Source organism: Triturus cristatus, chromosome 1_2 (assembly GCF_964204655.1).
Source record: "Triturus cristatus chromosome 1_2, aTriCri1.1, whole genome shotgun sequence".
Lineage (NCBI taxonomy): Eukaryota > Metazoa > Chordata > Amphibia > Caudata > Salamandridae > Triturus > Triturus cristatus.
The window spans coordinates 955,682,955-955,701,210 of NC_140580.1; the positions used below are offsets into that span (position 1 = coordinate 955,682,955).

The window sequence follows — 18,256 nt, forward strand, 5'->3', positions numbered from 1 at the left end:
GCCCAGAAACACCAATGTTGGTCTTGAATAGACCTAGCCTGTTTTCCATGCTGTATAGTCAGAGGCAGTCTATGCGCCCGCTGTACTTGCGTGTCCATAATCCAATCCGCCAGATCTGAGATTGCTTTTTGAAACAAGCTAACAATGTAGGCCCAGGGGTCGGAGCCTTCGGACCCTTCCGGAATGTCAAAGATCCTTAAGTTCTGACGCCGTTGGCGATTTTCGAAATCTTTAATTTTGACCTGCATGAGCATAATTTGGGATTCCTGTGTCTTGGTTACAATCGTAGTACGTGTATTAACCTCTTCCACTGCTGTAACACGATACTGCAGTTCCGTAACCTCTGAAGAGAGCTGGGCAACCTTTGAAGTGACCCCACCCCCGTGCTTGTTTTATCTCACTGCTGTCCGCCTTGGCCTGTCGATAATATTTTTGGGCTTCCGCTCTCTGGGTAGTTAATACCTGCAGTATTATAGACAATGATGGCTCCTCACAGTCAATCGTGTGAGAGCCCATTTCAGTGTCCGCCATGGGCGCTGTTATAGATACAGATTCAGATGTAGAGCTACCGGTCTGCTCCGCATATGAGGAAAAAGCCTCTGGAGCTATGAGAATCCTAGTTGTTGAAAATACTGGAGTTGTTGAAATTGTTACCGGTGCTATAGTCGATGTTGCGTGGATACTGAAAGACTCTGAGAGCCCCCATTCAGACTGCCTCTGCCCCTATCAAAACTAGCAGGACCATCTGTCTGTGGTGTAGAACCCCCATGATTGAATGTGTTGCTTATTTGCTCGGCATCAGCTTCAACTACCGCTCTGACCGTTCCAGTAACCTCCATATTTCATGTATTAGAGAGTCTCGAGATAATAGCTTTAACATCGTCCTTTGAGGCCACCCACTTCCGCAAAGGGCTGATCCCGGTACCATTACCAGGCTTTAAGCTGTATGCCACAGAGTCCTTTAATCATCCAACAGCAGCGCAAACTTAGGGTTTAACGCCACCACCCCAGCCCTTGCCTCCTTTAGTTGCTTTAGCCACTTTCGGACCTTTCGCTTTTGTGCCTTTGCCCCCACTTAGAGGAGTACATTTCTGAATGCAGGGCTCCCCCACCTCAGTATTCAGGTTGGTCTGGGTAACTTGCTGATTTACATCGCCACCCTGTGGGTCATTCTGTGCATTTCCCAAGCAGATTCAGTTTCAGATTCCTCTATATCCACTATGTTCGCAATATCAGAAGATTCGCCAAAGATTAAAATGTCTTTAGTCTGATATACAATGGGGCCTGATCGTTCCACTATCTCAGAGGTGCACCACTAAGCGAATTTCTATCCTCTGTGCTTGCGTTGTTTAACTCATATTGCATATGTATCTGCATTAGATTCTGAGCATTCTCCACGGAATTAACAGATTCACAGTAGGTCCCCCTGCTTATACCATTATTATCACCTCCATCTGCCTGACTCGTCATGTTCTTACCCACACCGGCCAAATCTCTTTCTTCGCAAGTTACACAAACTTCTTGACATTCAGAGCCAGATTCCGACGCAAGAGGCAGTGGTAGCACAGCGGTATGAGGAGCAAATCTTTCCTCACCTTCCCAGCCTTCCTCAACTGCTGCATTAAGCATATCAACCATCACAAGACCCGGGAGGGCTCGTCGCAGGAATCGGCACCCGTATCGCGCTCCACCGTGCCGCTCGTCCAGCGAGGATTAGGTCCCGCAGTTGCCCAAACCGGCACATCAGCAGTAAGTTTGCCGCTCTATGCATGCTCTATGCTTGAACTGTACTCGCCGATAACATTCTACTTGGGGGGGGGGGGGGCAGGGGGAGATACGCATCAGCGGCTACCCCAGGGAAACCACAGGGAGAGGCATCCTCAGACGTGGAGTTGATCCGCCATCTTCCTTCCTCTCAAGGTTGCCCCAAAGGGTCTGTTCCTGACATCAAGGAGATGCCAGGAGTCCACCGGTCCTACGACTTGCCCCTCCACACTCGCAAACAAACAAACACACATTCCCGCATAAAGATATATGCAAAATATCTAGATTTTATTTGCAAGCAAGATTGTCACCCCAGCCAAGGCATCGATTTCATCAACTTCGTAAAAAACAGCAATCATGTTCGGTAGTGTAAACCATTCACAGCATATGGTGTGTGAGCTAGGCGAATGAGAAAGCCGCAGTCTCACACCACCTTTGATTAATATTGTGGCCCTTAAGATTGCTGCGCCTCCTATGAAGGACAAGAAGAGCTGTGCTCAGACTGTGGATAAACAGAATACCACTATCACCCATGTCAAAGGACAAATCGGTAAGAAACCTGGCAGGCTCTCAGCTTTAAAGTGGATCTAAAAACATGTCTCTGTGGTACCTGAAGACCAAGGCCAATCAGTATTGCTGAAGGGATTGAAGAAAATGATTGCATCATTGGTTGTGTATAGGGAAACCTGCCCTGGGCCCCATAAAAAGTACAGCATTATGAAGGAAAAGTTCCATGCAAAGAAGTTGGAAGGTTTAGCCACTTGCCTTGAATTTGGCTCCAGAACCTATGACAAACATCCCTCCACAGAATCGGCTGTCTTTGTCTCTTTTTACCAACCCTCCTCTAATAATGTGATTGTTTCTAGTCCACATTTTACACTTATTCTGTCGTTTTAGTCTGTGTTTTTATGTGTTTCTCTTTCAACCTTCTGTGCCTTTAAATTACTGTGTGGCAATGTCTATAACGCGATTAAAGTGTGCAGTATAAAAACGAAACGAGTGAAATAGATGTCTCTTGCCCATTTTTTTCAAAAGAAAGAGGGCCTCATTTAGGAGGTTTTGGCGCAGGGCATGGCTGCAAGGAATCCTGCTGCGCTGGCCTGTGTCAAAAGAAAAGGGCCGGAATGCGCCTTAACTATGAGATACTCTGCTATCCTGTCCTTTCTGAGTTCCTTTTTGGGCAGTGTTCTTTCTAGCGCAGTTTGGCCGGGTGCTTTCTTTGGTACACTACAGCAGTATTCCTGTCGGCTTTGCTAATTGTTAACCTTACATCATTTTACACATCGAAGATATATATTTATTTATTTATTTATTTTTAATTATTTAGTGCATTTTCATAAAGCGCGGACATTACCCAAAGGTGTCAGAGCGCTGTACAATAGAGCTAGTTACGTTACAAGAGAAAAGTGGTACAGAATATAACATTACACAGACTAAAAATGAAGGGTACACAAACACAAAATCCAACACAGCACACAGGGGAGAGGAATGTACAGGAAAAAATATAAATTTATAACGAAGAGTGAACTTCCAAGAGGGGCCTGAGAATGAAGGGTACACAAACACACAAACACAAAATCCAACACAGCACGCAGGATTTCATTGCCTGAATTGTTTTAATATACGTGTGCACCATTGCAACATTTCTTCCTAACCGTAAATACAAAACCATCAAAGGAATGAAGGAAACCACACACCTCCAACACTGCCAGGCCCTGGTGCATGATGGGATGCCATGCGCCAACATAGGCACACGAAGCATCACAAAAGTGACGTCCCAGCGGTGCAAGAGTCGTTAGGGGCCTCGTAAATGAGGCCCAGAATGTTTATTTAAGCTTTCCCTCTTCTGTCATATGGATTCTGCAGGTTTTGACGGCCTGGACTATACGTACCCTGGGCCTTTTAATACTTTATCCCTGCCAGTTTTACTCATGAGACCTCACTTGTTGTCAGTGACAGGCTCCTGAGAGAGCTCCATCCAGGAACCGATTTGACAAAGACAGTAATGTGAATTTTTAAACATTTCCTCGTGACATTTAAAATATAGGGGTACATTTTGTCAAAGAAACTACAAAGGCCCGCATCTCATCAATGTTGACACCTATGTCAAGGGGCATGCTGTCACCTCTGATGACAACCCGCCTCCTCATCAATCACCTCCATATCGAGGACAGCTGAAGAGCGGTGCATCCCTTCAAAGGTAGAAGAGACTCATGAAATATATTCAGTCTTCTCTAAAGAAGCTCTTTGATATACCATGTAGGGTGTTGAGAGCTTGACCCTAACCTTTTTCTGTGGAACTGCTCTACCTTCAGCAACACTACCTGTGTCAGCAGTCTGAGGCTGCCCTAGTTTCTAGATCAACGAAACCAAAACAAGGGGCCCGATTCACAGAACTAACTTAAGACAAAATCCTAAACTTACTACCATTTTGGTATTCACAGAAGGCACTTACTCATTTTGGTATTCACAGAAGGCACTTACTCATTTCGGTATTCACAGAAGTTAGGAGTCCTAACTTTAGGCCACCTAAATGCCTTCTGTGAATACCGAAAGTCTTAAATTTAGGATTTTTCTCAGTTTAGTAGTAGTATAGTTAGGACTCCTAACTTTAGGACTCCTAAATGCCTTCTGTGAATAACGAAAGTCTTAAAATTAGGATTTTTCTCAATTTGGTAGTAGTAAAATTAGGACTCCTAACTTTAGGACTCCTAAATGCCTTCTGTGAATACCGAAAGCCTTAAAATTTGGATTTTTCTCAGTTTAGTAGTAGTAAAGTTAGGACTCCTAACTTTAGGACTCCTAAACTGAGAAAAATCCTAATTTTAAGACTTTCGGTATTCACAGAAGGCATTTAGGAGTCCTAAAGTTAGGACTCCTAACTTCTGTGAATACCGAAGTGAGTAAGTGTCTTCTGTGAATACCAAAATGAGTAAGTGCCTTCTGTGAATACGAAAATGGTAGTAAGTTTAGGATTTTGTCTTAAGTTAGTTCTGTGAATCGGGCAAGGATTCTACAGGTGCCTGTCCCACTGTGCATTAGAGTTCATACCAGAGCCAGACCACGCTATACCTCGGGAGATTATACGATTTGCCCAGAATTACAGGTTGTTAAACTGAGGCCAGGATTTGAACCTGGTTCCCTATGTTCCAAAGTCAGCAGGCAGGGTCGGACTGGCCTAAGGGGCAGTCAAGCAGTGCCCAATAGGTTGGCCTAACAAATCAGTGTGTCCACCTGTTTTGTAGGAGTTTGTGGACTAATTTTATGGCAAAGTGGGCTGTTTTTTTAGGTCTCACCTGGCGAAAGCAGCGCATGCGCTGCTTTCATCATGGAGCAGACCTTTTGGAATCAATTTTCCCCAACGCTTGCATGCACGCGTCTGCATGGACAAAGATGGCTGCTCTCGCCATCAGTCCAATGCAGACAGCAAGCGTGTGTCCGTATGGACTGTGGACAGTCCGACGCCATCTTGTCTAAATAGCGCGTTCACCATGCTGCCACGCTCACTCCCCCGCCCCTCGCGTGTTCACCACGCTGCCGCGCTCACTTCCCCCCGCCCCTCGCACGTTCACCACACTGCCGCGCTCACTTCCCCGCCTCCCCCCACCCACTCCCACCGTGACGATCTTCGCCTTCCACAACAGGTAAGTTTAATTAGTGTGTTCAGTGTGGGGGGAGGAGGGTGTAGATGGTGTGTTATTTTGGAGGGGCTCCATCAGCCTAGTTTTTTTATCGCAACATGCCGCCATTGCCAAAGCCCCTGTCCCGGCTGCGCATGTTGTCCTGCTTGTTTAATTAATGCTGTCTGCATCCATGCGACGAAAGCTGTATTCGGGGGCTGTCGCGCCCCTCTCTCCTCCCCTTTGCAGGCTGATCCTATGAGTGCGGGAAAGCCCGGGGCTAAGGCTGCCACTTCTCTCGCCCGAACTGTGGGGAACCTGACTGGAGCGGGGTAGAAACTTTTAGAGTCCCCGCCTCCTCCGTATCCATAATTGTGGGTACGTGGACGGGTCGTCCCAGGGCACCGCCAGGCTCAGTGCACCCACCATTCCACTCCACACCAGGCTACAGACGCTGCTGGCCGCCATGGGCCCCCTGATCCTCGTCTTGCTGCTGGCCGGCGAGAGCGGCGCTCAGTACGAGCACTACACTTTCAGGAGCTTCCCGCCGGATGAGCTGATGCCGCTGGACTTTCTGCGTACAGGGAGGGAGCGGTCTCTTGTCGCTTCACATCTTCATTTGGGCAACTCTTGCAAGTGCGGTTATAATCCAGCACAATGAATACCCTTTCCATGGGCACATAGCGCCTTCTGCTGCACTGCGGCGCTTTACACACAGAGGGACACCAGTTGGGTGAGTTTTGGGCGCAGCTCCGCAGACACCCGCGGTTTATGAGGCAGAGACCCCAGAGAGGACTTTGAGACAAAAGCTAGTGCCTCCCTGATGCAGGCGCTAACAAGGAGGGGCGTTTTATTTCTGCAAACCTTCCACGCGATGCACACACGCTGCCCTGCACAGCGCACATACAACGTATGATGTTTCAAGAGTGGTCTAGACAAATGGTTTTGTAATGTAAGGGATGTTTCCAGAATAGATCCTATGCAGGTCAGGATGCACACCAGAGGCCAGCGCTATAGTGCACCAGCACAAGGAATAGAGGACGGTGCTGTGCTGCCAGCGTCCTCAGAAATAATAAATACACATGAGCATGTGTGCACGGAAGCCCAGAAGGTGTTTGTGGAGGTCCGGGGGACTGAGGCACTGAGAGCACACAGGGTGACCACTGGCCAGACGTCCAGGATTGCCCCGGACAGTCCCGCTTTCAGAGGACTGTCTTCTATTCTTGTAATATATCCCCTGTTCAAGAAGTAACACCTGTAAAGCAGACCATATCGCCAATATACATTATACGGAATTGCAGTCACTCATGCATACTAGAGATGGTCGAGCCGCTGAAAGCTCGAGCCAGGCTGAATCCTGGCTCTGGCTCAGCTCGAGGTCCCGTTGGAACCTTGAGCCCATAACGAGCCAAGCTTTCATGTGCTTTCTGTGTGCCACCCTCTGCCCTCATGCACAAAAGAGATAAAAGCAAAGCATCAACAGTTGAGGTGAAAAGGAGAGAACTAGATACCTGCTTACTGGATGATTTGTGCAAAGTGAAACCAGAAAACATGGATTATTTGCAGCTTCCCCGCTTAACCAAATTGTGTGATCGTAGACAAATATATTTTACTGATCCTCCTTTTTCTTCACTATCGTATATGAAAGCACCTTCAAACACTTGAGTTCAGTATTCCAACTGTACAAAAAACTATTGTTTGATTTAATAGGCTATAATGTTGCTTTGTCTATAACATACTGGGCCTCATACAGGGTTCACATGACTACTTTCTTGTTTATTTAAGTTACAGCACCGCAGCTCTTTGCATGGTAACAGCACCGCAGCTCTTTGCATGGTAGCATTGTCTTCAATTAGCATTTGGGTGTAAACTGATGGTATATCATGGTTGAAAAACATGGCGTAAATTACTTCACAAAAGAAGTGTATCCAATATACTACTTTTATTCTTTTTTCCAAACAAAATCTATGTGCCAAGCAAGTAGAACGGGTCTGTGGGGTAAACCATTAAAAATGCAATAGGTCTCGCCTTTCATTAAGTTAAAGCCATTTGCTTTGCTATACAATACCATTAGCAAAGCAAATGGCTTTAACTTAAAGGCGAAACCTATTGCATTTTCAATGCTTGTTACTGTTGATATTCTGATATTACCACAAGCATGATGGCAGCAAACATAAATGCATGCAGTCTCCCATACCTTTCAAAATGCTCATGCATCGTGTCTTTGCAATTTCAAAACAGGGCTGATATACAAATGTAGGCTTCTTTGTCTAGATATCTGGTCTAGCCACTAGGCCACATCTTCTTAAAACTGAGTTTAGATTTGAGTGTTTTTTTTTGCAGCAACATGTTTTTGATAAGGAACACCAACATTTCAGCGTTTTGTTCGTAGAAAAGAATATGTATGGAACACGGATATGAGAGTGGTTTTCCTGGCTTCTATTTTACAGTTGGTTGTTGGTCAGGACCAGAGTGTGACTTTCACATCCTGGGAATTAAAAGCGCACCAATAATGCTCAGTTTTCGAATAGGAAGTATTACCACGCTCCAGTTCATCCTTCTTGGTGACCACAAACCTCGTGTGCATTCACTGAATGTGCGAGTACTGGCAAAGCATCAACTCGTTTAATTGTTCTAATTTCTAAATTGTATGTGAATAGCTTTGAGGCTGTGCTTTTATTGGGTATTGGGTAAGAACGTCTTTCTATAATGCCTATTCCCGATGAAAACTTTGTGTTCCTGGAGTACAAAAATTGCATAGCAGAGATAGTTGATAGTGATGCCAAGGCACTTTTGCCAGCTCAGCTTTTGGCAATGTGGAGAATTGTTGCTTGATGGATGATGGTGGATTTATAGACATCCTGGAAATTTGTGATCGTTTGGCTCAAGACCGGCTTTAGCGCTAATGGCGCCCAGTGTAACAATCATTTTCGGATTCTCTCATTACCACTGGGCACAACTGTCCCTCATCTCTCCAATCATCTTATTGCTAAACACAGCGCTCGACCCTCGACGCCCCCTACACAGGTCAGCGCCAGTGCAGCTGCACCAGTCGCACTGCCCTAAAGCCGGCCCTGGGTTGTCTGTGCAACAAAGTTCATTGGGATCAGATAAATTTGCTTCCGGGGGTTGGAAATAAACTGATAATCCTTCCATATTTTTGTCACTTGGCAATAGACACTACAAATAAGTTAACTTGGTATAATTTGGGTCGCCATTGTGCTTCCAAGTCTCAAAAATATATAAATGAATACATTGAGGATTGTGTGGCTTCGAGTGTTGAATGCAAAGCCTCAGGTAACCACTGGAAGATGAGCAAAGCTCCATTCTTAACTCTGTAACTCCGATCAGGCTGTGAGCATATTTGACAATAGGTTTCTCTGGTCCATTTGATAATGTATCTGCCAACTAAAGACTACTTGAGGCCCTAGTTAATTATTTTTTTAATGATTCATGCATGTCTTAATGAAGAATTCAACTACACATAGTGTTACTGAATTTCTGCAAGATTCTTGTCTAATATTAGCGGTCAGTTCACATCTTATTTTATGCAAAGTTGTTAGGACCGGAATTTCCCCTGCATGAAGTGCCATCATGTTCCCCTAACCTGAGTGCTAAACTGTGTGTATCTGTTATCCTAGTTTTTAATTATGGCTCTAGCCTCAGAATAATCTAATGTCACTGCAGAGGCCTAAGTCTAACCCTTTACATAAGTGAAGTCTTAGACCTGTCCTGTGACCTGGAGGGGTCCACCAAATAAGCCCACATTGTACAGACAGCGGACTACTACTGCCTCCGTCATGGGTTTCGTCCAGAGAGTCGTGAAGGCAGAGTTGCATGTTCATCTATATTTGTGGCAAAGCCTTTTCATCTGTGTCACTGGCCCACTCGTGTAAAGTTCTGCTTCTATGTGCTAACAAAGATCATAGTGCTTACATTCCAAGTGTATGGTGTGTGTTTTTGTGAACTGAACCTGCACGGTGCATGCTTGGTGTCTATGAGAGTACCAGAAAAATGAAGAGCTGTGGACCATTTTGAATATCCTAAGACTAGCCTTGTGCACAATGTAGAGTTGCATCACTCTTAAAAGGTTGAGCTAGGGACCATCAGAGAAGCCGGGTGACCATCCGAGAACCTTCTTCCTGTTCACTCACTGAAGAGACTTGTTATGTGAGAACCAGTGAGCTGAGTTAAAAAAGAATGTGAGCTCACAGAAGAGTACAAAGGTAAATTGCACGTGAGCCCAATAACGCAAGCCCCGGTGAGGAACTGCCTGTATTATAGGTGGGGGGAGATGGGAGGAGGGGTCGGCGGCTGGGGTCAACAGTGAGAAAAGGCCCCAACCGACTCTAGCATCAGGACACTAAATTGGATTGTGTACTTTTTCCTATTTGCAGTATTTCATTTTCTTCTTCAAAGTCAAGCACTGGGTTGGACAATCATTTATTAGTCTGTTGAGAGCTGAGCTCGAGCACCCTCCCTCTCCCTTCCTGAGAAGTCTGTCACTGCTCACCATCACTACTACTGAGAGTCAAGTGCTGAAGGGGTTGTACTTGGCCGAGATTGAAGATCCATAACTGACAGATCCTGATATATCAGAGGCAAACAAATTTAACCCTTCAGTTGAGGCCCAGTATTCTCTGCTTGTCCTGTGGCTCTTCAATGGGGTTGATAATGATTTTCCTAAAACAACAGCAGTGGTGCACCAAAAGTTAGCATTGAATGACCCTTAATCAGATTGGATGAATGAGTCAATCGAATGCTGTGTGGGTGTATAAAATCTGCTTTTGTTGTTGCAGGAAAGCATTGTCTACAAATATTGAGCCTTGGGAAGTAAGGGAATTGTTAAATAAAGTGTGCATGTTAAAGACAAAGGTTGGTGGAATGCAAATCATATTGTCACTTAGGATGAAAAGCAATATGCTTGGAAACTAAGGAGGCCAACATTTTGTGGACAAGATAGGTGACAAAGAGAAGATGCTGGGTTTTCTTCCGGGCATGGTGAGATTACAGACAACGATCAGTTAGAGGGGTTATGTTGCAATGACAATTTTTGCTACAACCTGTTTACATGAGTCATATCACTAGTTACTGATGTGTACCCATTCCAGTGCTTTCTACTCAGCAATATTCTTTAACTTATTGGGAAAGAGTAAGCCAAGATGAAAGAGCAATTAAATGGTACTTACTACAGACATCCTGCAGTCTTAGTCCATGTGTCTCACTTTTTTCCAACATTAACCTTCCATCATTGTTTCAGCTTTGGCAGCCTATAGGGGGTTGGACAGCATCTGCCCAGAGGGAAATCAGCACATGGAGAGCAGTGAGAGGGAGAAAGAAAGAGAGAAAGATAGCTAGAGAGCAAGTGTGTGTGTATAATTGTGTGAATTTGTGTGTGACGCATGTACTGCACAAAATGGTGTTGGAGCTTCCCATTAATTAACAATGGCAGGGAGTCTCTGAATGAAAGGCCTGGGAATTGAAATGTTAATATCTTTTCCATTTCTGCGCATCCAGCTAAGCCGTATCTCGACTGCTGGAAAGCAGTATTTAGTATTTTTTTGGGCTGCAAGTTGGTTTCACTAAGCAAATTCTTGGTATTGTCTCTTTAGACGCAGCTTTATCAGTGTAGGAACCTTCTCTGTGACAATGTTTTCCACCAAATGTGTTCTTGCCGTTTCTGAGGTTCTCAAATACACATTTGTTGTGTTTCCCTCATTCAAGGTGCTCCTCGCAGTTTCTCAGCACGAATCCTTGGAATGGTATGGGCTGGATTTGCTATGATCATTGTGGCCTCTTACACTGCCAACCTGGCTGCCTTCCTGGTGTTGGACAGGCCTGAGGAGAGAATCACAGGAATCAATGATCCAAGGGTAATTATATACATCTCTCTTTGTAATGTTGCATCTTCTACAACTCTAGAATATGGTACATTTCTTTGTTGTAGGAGAAGGAATCATACAGAATCATACAATTCTGCTTATCGGTTGCCCGCTTTAATTCTGACAGTCAGACTAAAGAGTGTGTTTTGATCTTTTTGGCACAGCATAAGTGACCTCACTGCATACTCTTTATCTAAATTGGCCAGACTCCTCCAATATCCTATGATGCTCAATGACCATAGCTGAAAATGATAAATGACTTGGCTTCATCCTTTAACAACCCTTTCAATATACACAATAACATTAACTCCATCACCAAGAATTTTAAACATCATCTTCGACTAGTCAAAGGCATCAAACTTTTATTAACAGAACAAGATCTAAAAGATCTAAAAAACGTTAACTGAAGCTGTGATACTATTCAGACTGGACTATGGAAATATTGTCCTATCTGATATTTAAAAAAATACATCTTGTGCTGCTCAAAACCTCCCTGTATGCAGCTGCCTGTCTGATCTCACGTGTTGGACATTTTGAGCCCATTACTCATGTCCTTATTGTGCACAAGCCCATTCAGACTGACTGCCTCACCAAGAAATTAAGGATGTCCGGTGGCTCCCGACAGCTGTGCAGCTCTCAATCCCTAACTTTGTAAATGCCTGCACTCAACAACAAAACGTACCCTGGATGTTGTCCAAAGATCTGGAAAACACTCCCCTCGAACATTATTACGATCCACTCTCTGCCTGCTTTCAGACATGAACAAAAACAATGTCTTCTCAATCTGTACTTCCTGCCTTTCACTGCATACATTGTCTCCTAATGATGATGTCACTGATGTATTTACTACTGATTCTATTTGTTTTTTTCTCATCATCACTGTATTCATATGCCATGGAACAAATATGGTAGTTGTGTGATATACTTTCAGTGACCTAGTGATTGTAATGATTTAGTTTATTTTATTTAATGTTCCTGTATTGTCGCTGCTCATAACTATGTAAAGTGCTGTGATGCTATTGGGTCTTGTAAATGCTGTGCAAAATTACTAATAGATAAATAAGCATATGAGATGCCCACAATGAGGACGCCTGAACTGGCATGTTACCGACTGCATGACAGATGTCCCCTTTAGGTTTTAGTCTATCTCTTGCCCAAAAAATTGGATAGAAGGTTTTGGTGAGGATTGACATACAGAAAGGGTATGTGGGAGCTGTGACCCTGTAAGAGTAGTCATTGGGAACCACGTAGTTAGAGTCTTCGGGACTGAGTAATGACTTGGAAAGTCATTGACTGTGCACTTTTCTGGAGAACTTCATCGCAGTGCACAATGAATCCTCATGGGCTGATGTATATAAATGTAGGCTCTCTGCTGGGCCCTCCATGGCAGTAGTGAAAAATGCAGAAAAGTCCTAGATATCAGGCAGGTTGCAGGACATGGCCTTTACTGAAATAATTTAGGATCACAGTTTGAGGATGGCGCTTGATAGGGTAGGCATTTGGTGGTTTCTATGGTCCCAGCCCTGATGGAACGGAGGTGCCTGACTTAATGTGATACCTAGGATTTCTAACAACCTAGAAGCACGCGTCAGGTGCCCAGGGCCACTACAATGGTTACTGTTAATGTGGTGTGCTGTAAGTGAAAGTGATTTTTTGTTTTGGACTTTCAAGCATCCTTACCCCCAAATCTAACACTCTTCAGTGAAGAAAGGACAAAAAAACTCCATCAGCTATGATTAAGACCTACTCAACATTGAGACTGGAACATCCTATCAGGCTCACTGAATTACGTTGGAGAATAACTAAGCATTACTAAATCAATATGCTATGAAGCAGCCCTGTAGAGCTTCAAGGTGAGCTAGCTCGTCACCCGATAGGTTTCCCCCTCACTGATTTTTTCTCATCATAGAAAACTAAGTAATGACAGGTCCTTCAAGCAGACTCTTGAAATGGAGAGGAATTTTCAAATTCAACCATCCTGAATCACTGAATGCACTTTTACCTTTACACATGTTCTTCTGAATTGAGTGGTGCAAACTTATTTAACTAGCCCCTGCATAGTTATGGCAACATTGATGGATGAGTGTACAGCTGCTAGGACAAGCTAATCAAGTTCTTAGTGCGCCTCTAACTGTTAACAAAATAGAGGGGAGAAATCCATCGTCATTACTCTGAATTGCTACAACTTTCAGCGTGGCTCCTGAGTATTTAGGCCCCAATTATGACAGGCTTGCACACTAAACTGCTTCCTTGGTGTAAATTGTGCATCCGATAAGAAGTGATTTTGTTAGATTTGGCATTTACCGGGTGCATAATTTTCTCCCCATATGCATAGTACTCTTCGGAATTGGGGGTAACATGCTAATAGCACATGTTGTTTCCAATTTCAAGGTGCACAAAAAATGCATATGCATTATTTGCCCACCACATTTTCCACCAGGTTTTACCTGGCAATACCAGGATCGTAAAAACAACCATTGTGTGCAATTTATGGGTAGAGTTTAGTATCAAATTGGGTGCAAACTGAACTTCATGCCCAATAAGGTGGCAATACAGCAGTCAGAATCAGGTTCTTAGAATTGTAAGACCTGGAAATCTGACGAGACTGTATCGAAATCCTATAGGCAACAGTGGATTCTTCTACTATGAAGGTATATATGCTGAATTGGAAAGGGTTCTGACACTAGTGCATCACCTAGGGACTCCGTCCACTTTCATCGAGAGAACACTATTTACTTGTTGCACCACAAAGATTCAACTCTCAGATTTTCTTCTTTTAAGTTGCATTACACTACCAAACTAAGTTTTAAGAGGGGAGATAATACTCTTTCTTTATGTTTCAATGCACAATGAATTTATTTGCACAATAATATTTCACTCACAATAACAAGACCTGCTCTAGTTTGGGAATTCAACATGAATGCGATGACTCTTGACTCATCTGTTCTAACCAATACAAGGTAGACATTAAATAAATCTCATGGAAATTTTTGGTGCTCATTACTATCTCCTGACCGAGGTGAGTAGACAAGCTTCATTGCTTTCCTGATCAAGGAACTTTTCTTGAATGATTTTACAAAACAATACATAATTATTGTGATACACAAATAGCCCAGAAAAATATTAAGGACAAAAATATTGTCTTTACAGACTGTGTAAAATACAACAATATTGATTAAAAAAACACAGGTGCCAAAATTATCGACATTACATAGGTAAGTATGTATCAATTTAAAACTATTTAACATTATAGTAACTTTAAAAACATATAATTAACTTAAAAATATATATATATATATATATTATAAGCTAAATATGAAAACAAATGTATTGAATTAAAAATAAAATAAAAACATGTAATCTTAAAATAAAAGTAACCCAGAAAAATGATACCAAAATTGACATAAAATAACTAAAATCTTAAATATGAAGGTGATAGTTAAATCAAAAGGAACTAATATTAATTTACATTTGATAAAAACTCTCTCTCTTTTTCTCTCTCTATATATGTATATACTCATACATATATGTATATACATATATATATACATGTGATCAAGACAGCGTTCTGCTGTCGAAACGCGTCATGCCGGGCACTTGCTGTACGATTTGAGCTGAATAAGGATGCATTAAACCTGCAATGAAAATGCACGCTGTGGTCTGTACCTGTTTTCGTTGCTGATAACGAGCAAGCCAGGAACGCTTATCTTTATATTTATATATATATATATCACACACCTCCTTCGTAGAAGAAAAGCTGGCACCCCAGAATGATTGGATTTTAAAGTGTGATTTATGTGGACATGGCTGGATGTGTTTCGGCAGCTCGCCTTTATCATCAGATTAACATCATACACCGATATAAAATGACATGCAAAATCATACAAGAAATACTTTTATTTACAAACAGGTCTGTTTTTCCTTATCAAATGTCATAATATCATTCAAAACTTTAATATATTGTTCTAATTGCAATCTGATAAAAAATGTCAATGGAAATATATCATAACTACATTCAAACAAAAAGTATTAAAAAATCACATACATCAAAGAAAATGAAATTCACAATTCTAACCTGAGGAAAAGTGAGAGTGTTAGACTTTGGAGGGGTCAGAATTACTGTTACCACTCCAAATTGAGCAATAGTAGGAAACGTATTGGACTTTGGAGAATTCTGATTGACTACCTCCTTCAATTTGAGTAGTAGCAGGTAAAGTGTTGGAATTTGGAGAGGTCAGATTGACTTTTACCTCTACAATCTGAGTAACAGTAGGGAAAGTGTTGGACTTTGAAGGGGTCAGATTTACTGTTCCCACTGCAACCTGCAGAATAGTATGGAAAGTGTTAGACTTTGGAGTGGTCAAATATATGTTTCACACTCCAAACTTAACAAAATTGGGGAAGGTTTTGCACTTTGGAGGGCAAAGATTTTCTATACTCACTCTAACTTATGGAACAGTAAGGACAGCAGTAGGCTTTGATGGGGTCAGATTTACAATTCCCATTCCATCTTGAGCAATAGTAGGGAAATTGTAGGTTTGTAGAGAGACAAATGTACTACTCCCACTTCAAACTTAGAATTGGGGAAATTTACTTAGGATGCATCAGTCTTACTGTTACCAGTCCAACCTAATCAACTGTAGGGAAAGTGTTGGACTTTTTGTAGGGGTCACATTTACTATTCCCACTCCAAACCGATCAACAAGCTACCCGATTGTTGCAAAGAAGCGGATGTTCCGTTTTGACACTAGAATGTCTTTCAGCCTGATTGCAGATTTCAAGGCCAAATGCCTTACCCTGATGATGATATGAGTGTCATCAGTGTAGGATAGTTCTTTAAAACCAAAATACATGATGACTTGGGACAGACATAGATGTTGATGAGAATAGGCGAGATAAAGAAGAGTAATGACAACAGTCTATCCAGGTTAAACAGAAATAAGTTAAACCAAGCTAAGAGTGTACCCTGAATCCCAGTCGTAGAAATACAGTTAGGTAGGGTGACATCATCCAGGGTATCAAATGTGGCTGAGAAAGATCAATGCTGCAGGGTCTCCTTCATCCGGATACTAAAAGAGTTCTTCCATTGCCAGGAGAAGTGGGGATTCAGCCATTGGTAGAAAATGTTGGACTCTCCCACAAATTTTCCAAGCTGAGCCGCCACAGCCTTTTCTAGAACTTTCGTAAGCCCTGGCAGTAATGTCATTGGACAGTAGCTGGTAGGGTATTCTGGATCCATATTTGCTTTTTTTCAAAAGAGGGTACACTATTTTCCAGTGTTCTGGTACAATGACCATGGCTAGACTGGAAATTAAACAGTTTATTCACAGGGCTACATAGTTCTGCTGCCCATTTACTTACCACCTCCACAGGCCAGGGCTTGGGTTTTGTAAAAGTGTCAAAGGTTTCACTCTGCTGTAGTAGCATAATTTCATAATGGGCCTTTTCCAGACGCCAGGTCAGAACTGTTCTGGGGGTAAAACATGAGTTGGTTAGACTTAATAATATCAGAAGTAGATTCAACTTGTGTGATTAATTGTGAAGTTAGCACATTGCAAAAGCCTTGTGTTTGCAGTCTGGTATTTTCGAGACAGTTAAGTTTCCGAAAGAGGAAGTAACACAAACGTCTGATGTGAAAAGTTGATTTGTTTGATAAGAAATCCTGCTTTAGCTTGTCAGATAGCTGCTTTATAGCTTATGCCTTGATGGATATACAACGATATGTGTGCAGTAGAATAAAGTTTCTCCACTGACACTAATCTTGTCAGGTTTTTAATTTAAATTTCTGAGCGATGCAGAGAATCACACATTTAGAAGATCAGGGACTTCATTTGAGCATTCTTGTCACTGGAACTAAGTACTCGAGAATCCTGTTTCTGCCTTTAAATAACAAACCCAGGATGGCATTGGGATTATGTCTACTTCTGAAAACATTAGACGGCTGGTGTAGGTGTTCTGTGACTGCATCGCGCTTTAAAGAATCCCAACGATGTATGGGTGGGGATAGCTTATTTATTTGACTGCTGCAGGGTATAAACAGACCTTATAGTAAATTGGATAAGATAATGGCCCAACCAATCTAGAAATCTATGTTTGTGACTCATAAACCTGGAAAGGATGACAAAATCAAGTCAAGAGTATAACCCTCGAATATGTTTAGGTTCTGTAATGAGTTTGGACAAGCCAAAGGATTTTAAAGCTTGTTTGAAGTTGATTGCAAAGGAGTGTAAGGGGGCATCTAAGTAAAAGTTAAAGCCCACCACCATCACGAGATTGCCAAAGTCTATGCATATTTCACTACACACATTAATATAACTTGAAGATAGGTTGTCACTGCATGCTTTGGTGTGTGTAGATAAGAACATATTTAGCAGATGGTGCTGGTGAAGTCTGAAAGGAATATAATAGATTTCACAGTCCAGTATGTGGATAGATCTGTAACTCATCAAGGACTTGCAAATTAAGGCCACACTTCACCCATGTTTGCCTGACCTGTTAAGATGCAGGATTCTATAGTCTAAAGGTAGAACTTTAGCAAGGAGGACTGGGTTGAAAGAGTCTCACAGCCATGTGTTCTTGAGTAGTAGGATATCCTGCGTATTAGTTATCAACACGTCAAACATGTCTCATTGATATTTAGGAGTAGAACAGCCTTTTAATAATGCACCGGATGTATCTCTCATCACTGGCCGAACCTCTGGAGATGGAGAGCTAGTGTGGTTAGAAGAGGGATGACAAGGGGTGCTAGAGGGCTAGGCGAGATGAACTCCTGTTAAAGGGTACTGTTGGGATATCAGGCCAACAGAAAACCCAGTAGAATTTTAAGAAGGCGGGTCTGTATGCATGCACAGATAGGCTGGATCAAACTCTGCATTGATGGTCCTATCTCTAAGCAACACTTGCCAGTTTGTGAAGTTATAATTACCAACCAAACTACATATGCCCTATTCAGAAATGCAATTTTTTGAAGAGGTGGAGATCTAGGAAGAT

At 42.6% G+C, this 18,256-nt stretch overlaps 1 protein-coding gene across 8 annotated transcripts in view; it reads left to right on the forward strand.

The window, feature by feature from the left end:
* The window catches only part of GRIN1 (glutamate ionotropic receptor NMDA type subunit 1), a 697,943-nt gene that overhangs the window by 463,151 nt on the left and 216,536 nt on the right, over positions 1–18,256 (forward strand). For all 8 annotated transcript variants that reach the window (XR_014962874.1, XM_085610061.1, XM_085610053.1 and 5 more), the window contains one exon: positions 11,109–11,257. Coding sequence is in view for 7 of the 8 variants with exons in the window: in XM_085610061.1 (XP_085466187.1) it covers positions 11,109–11,257 (149 nt within the window). In the remaining variant the exon portion in view is untranslated. The remainder of the gene's footprint in view (positions 1–11,108; positions 11,258–18,256) is intronic.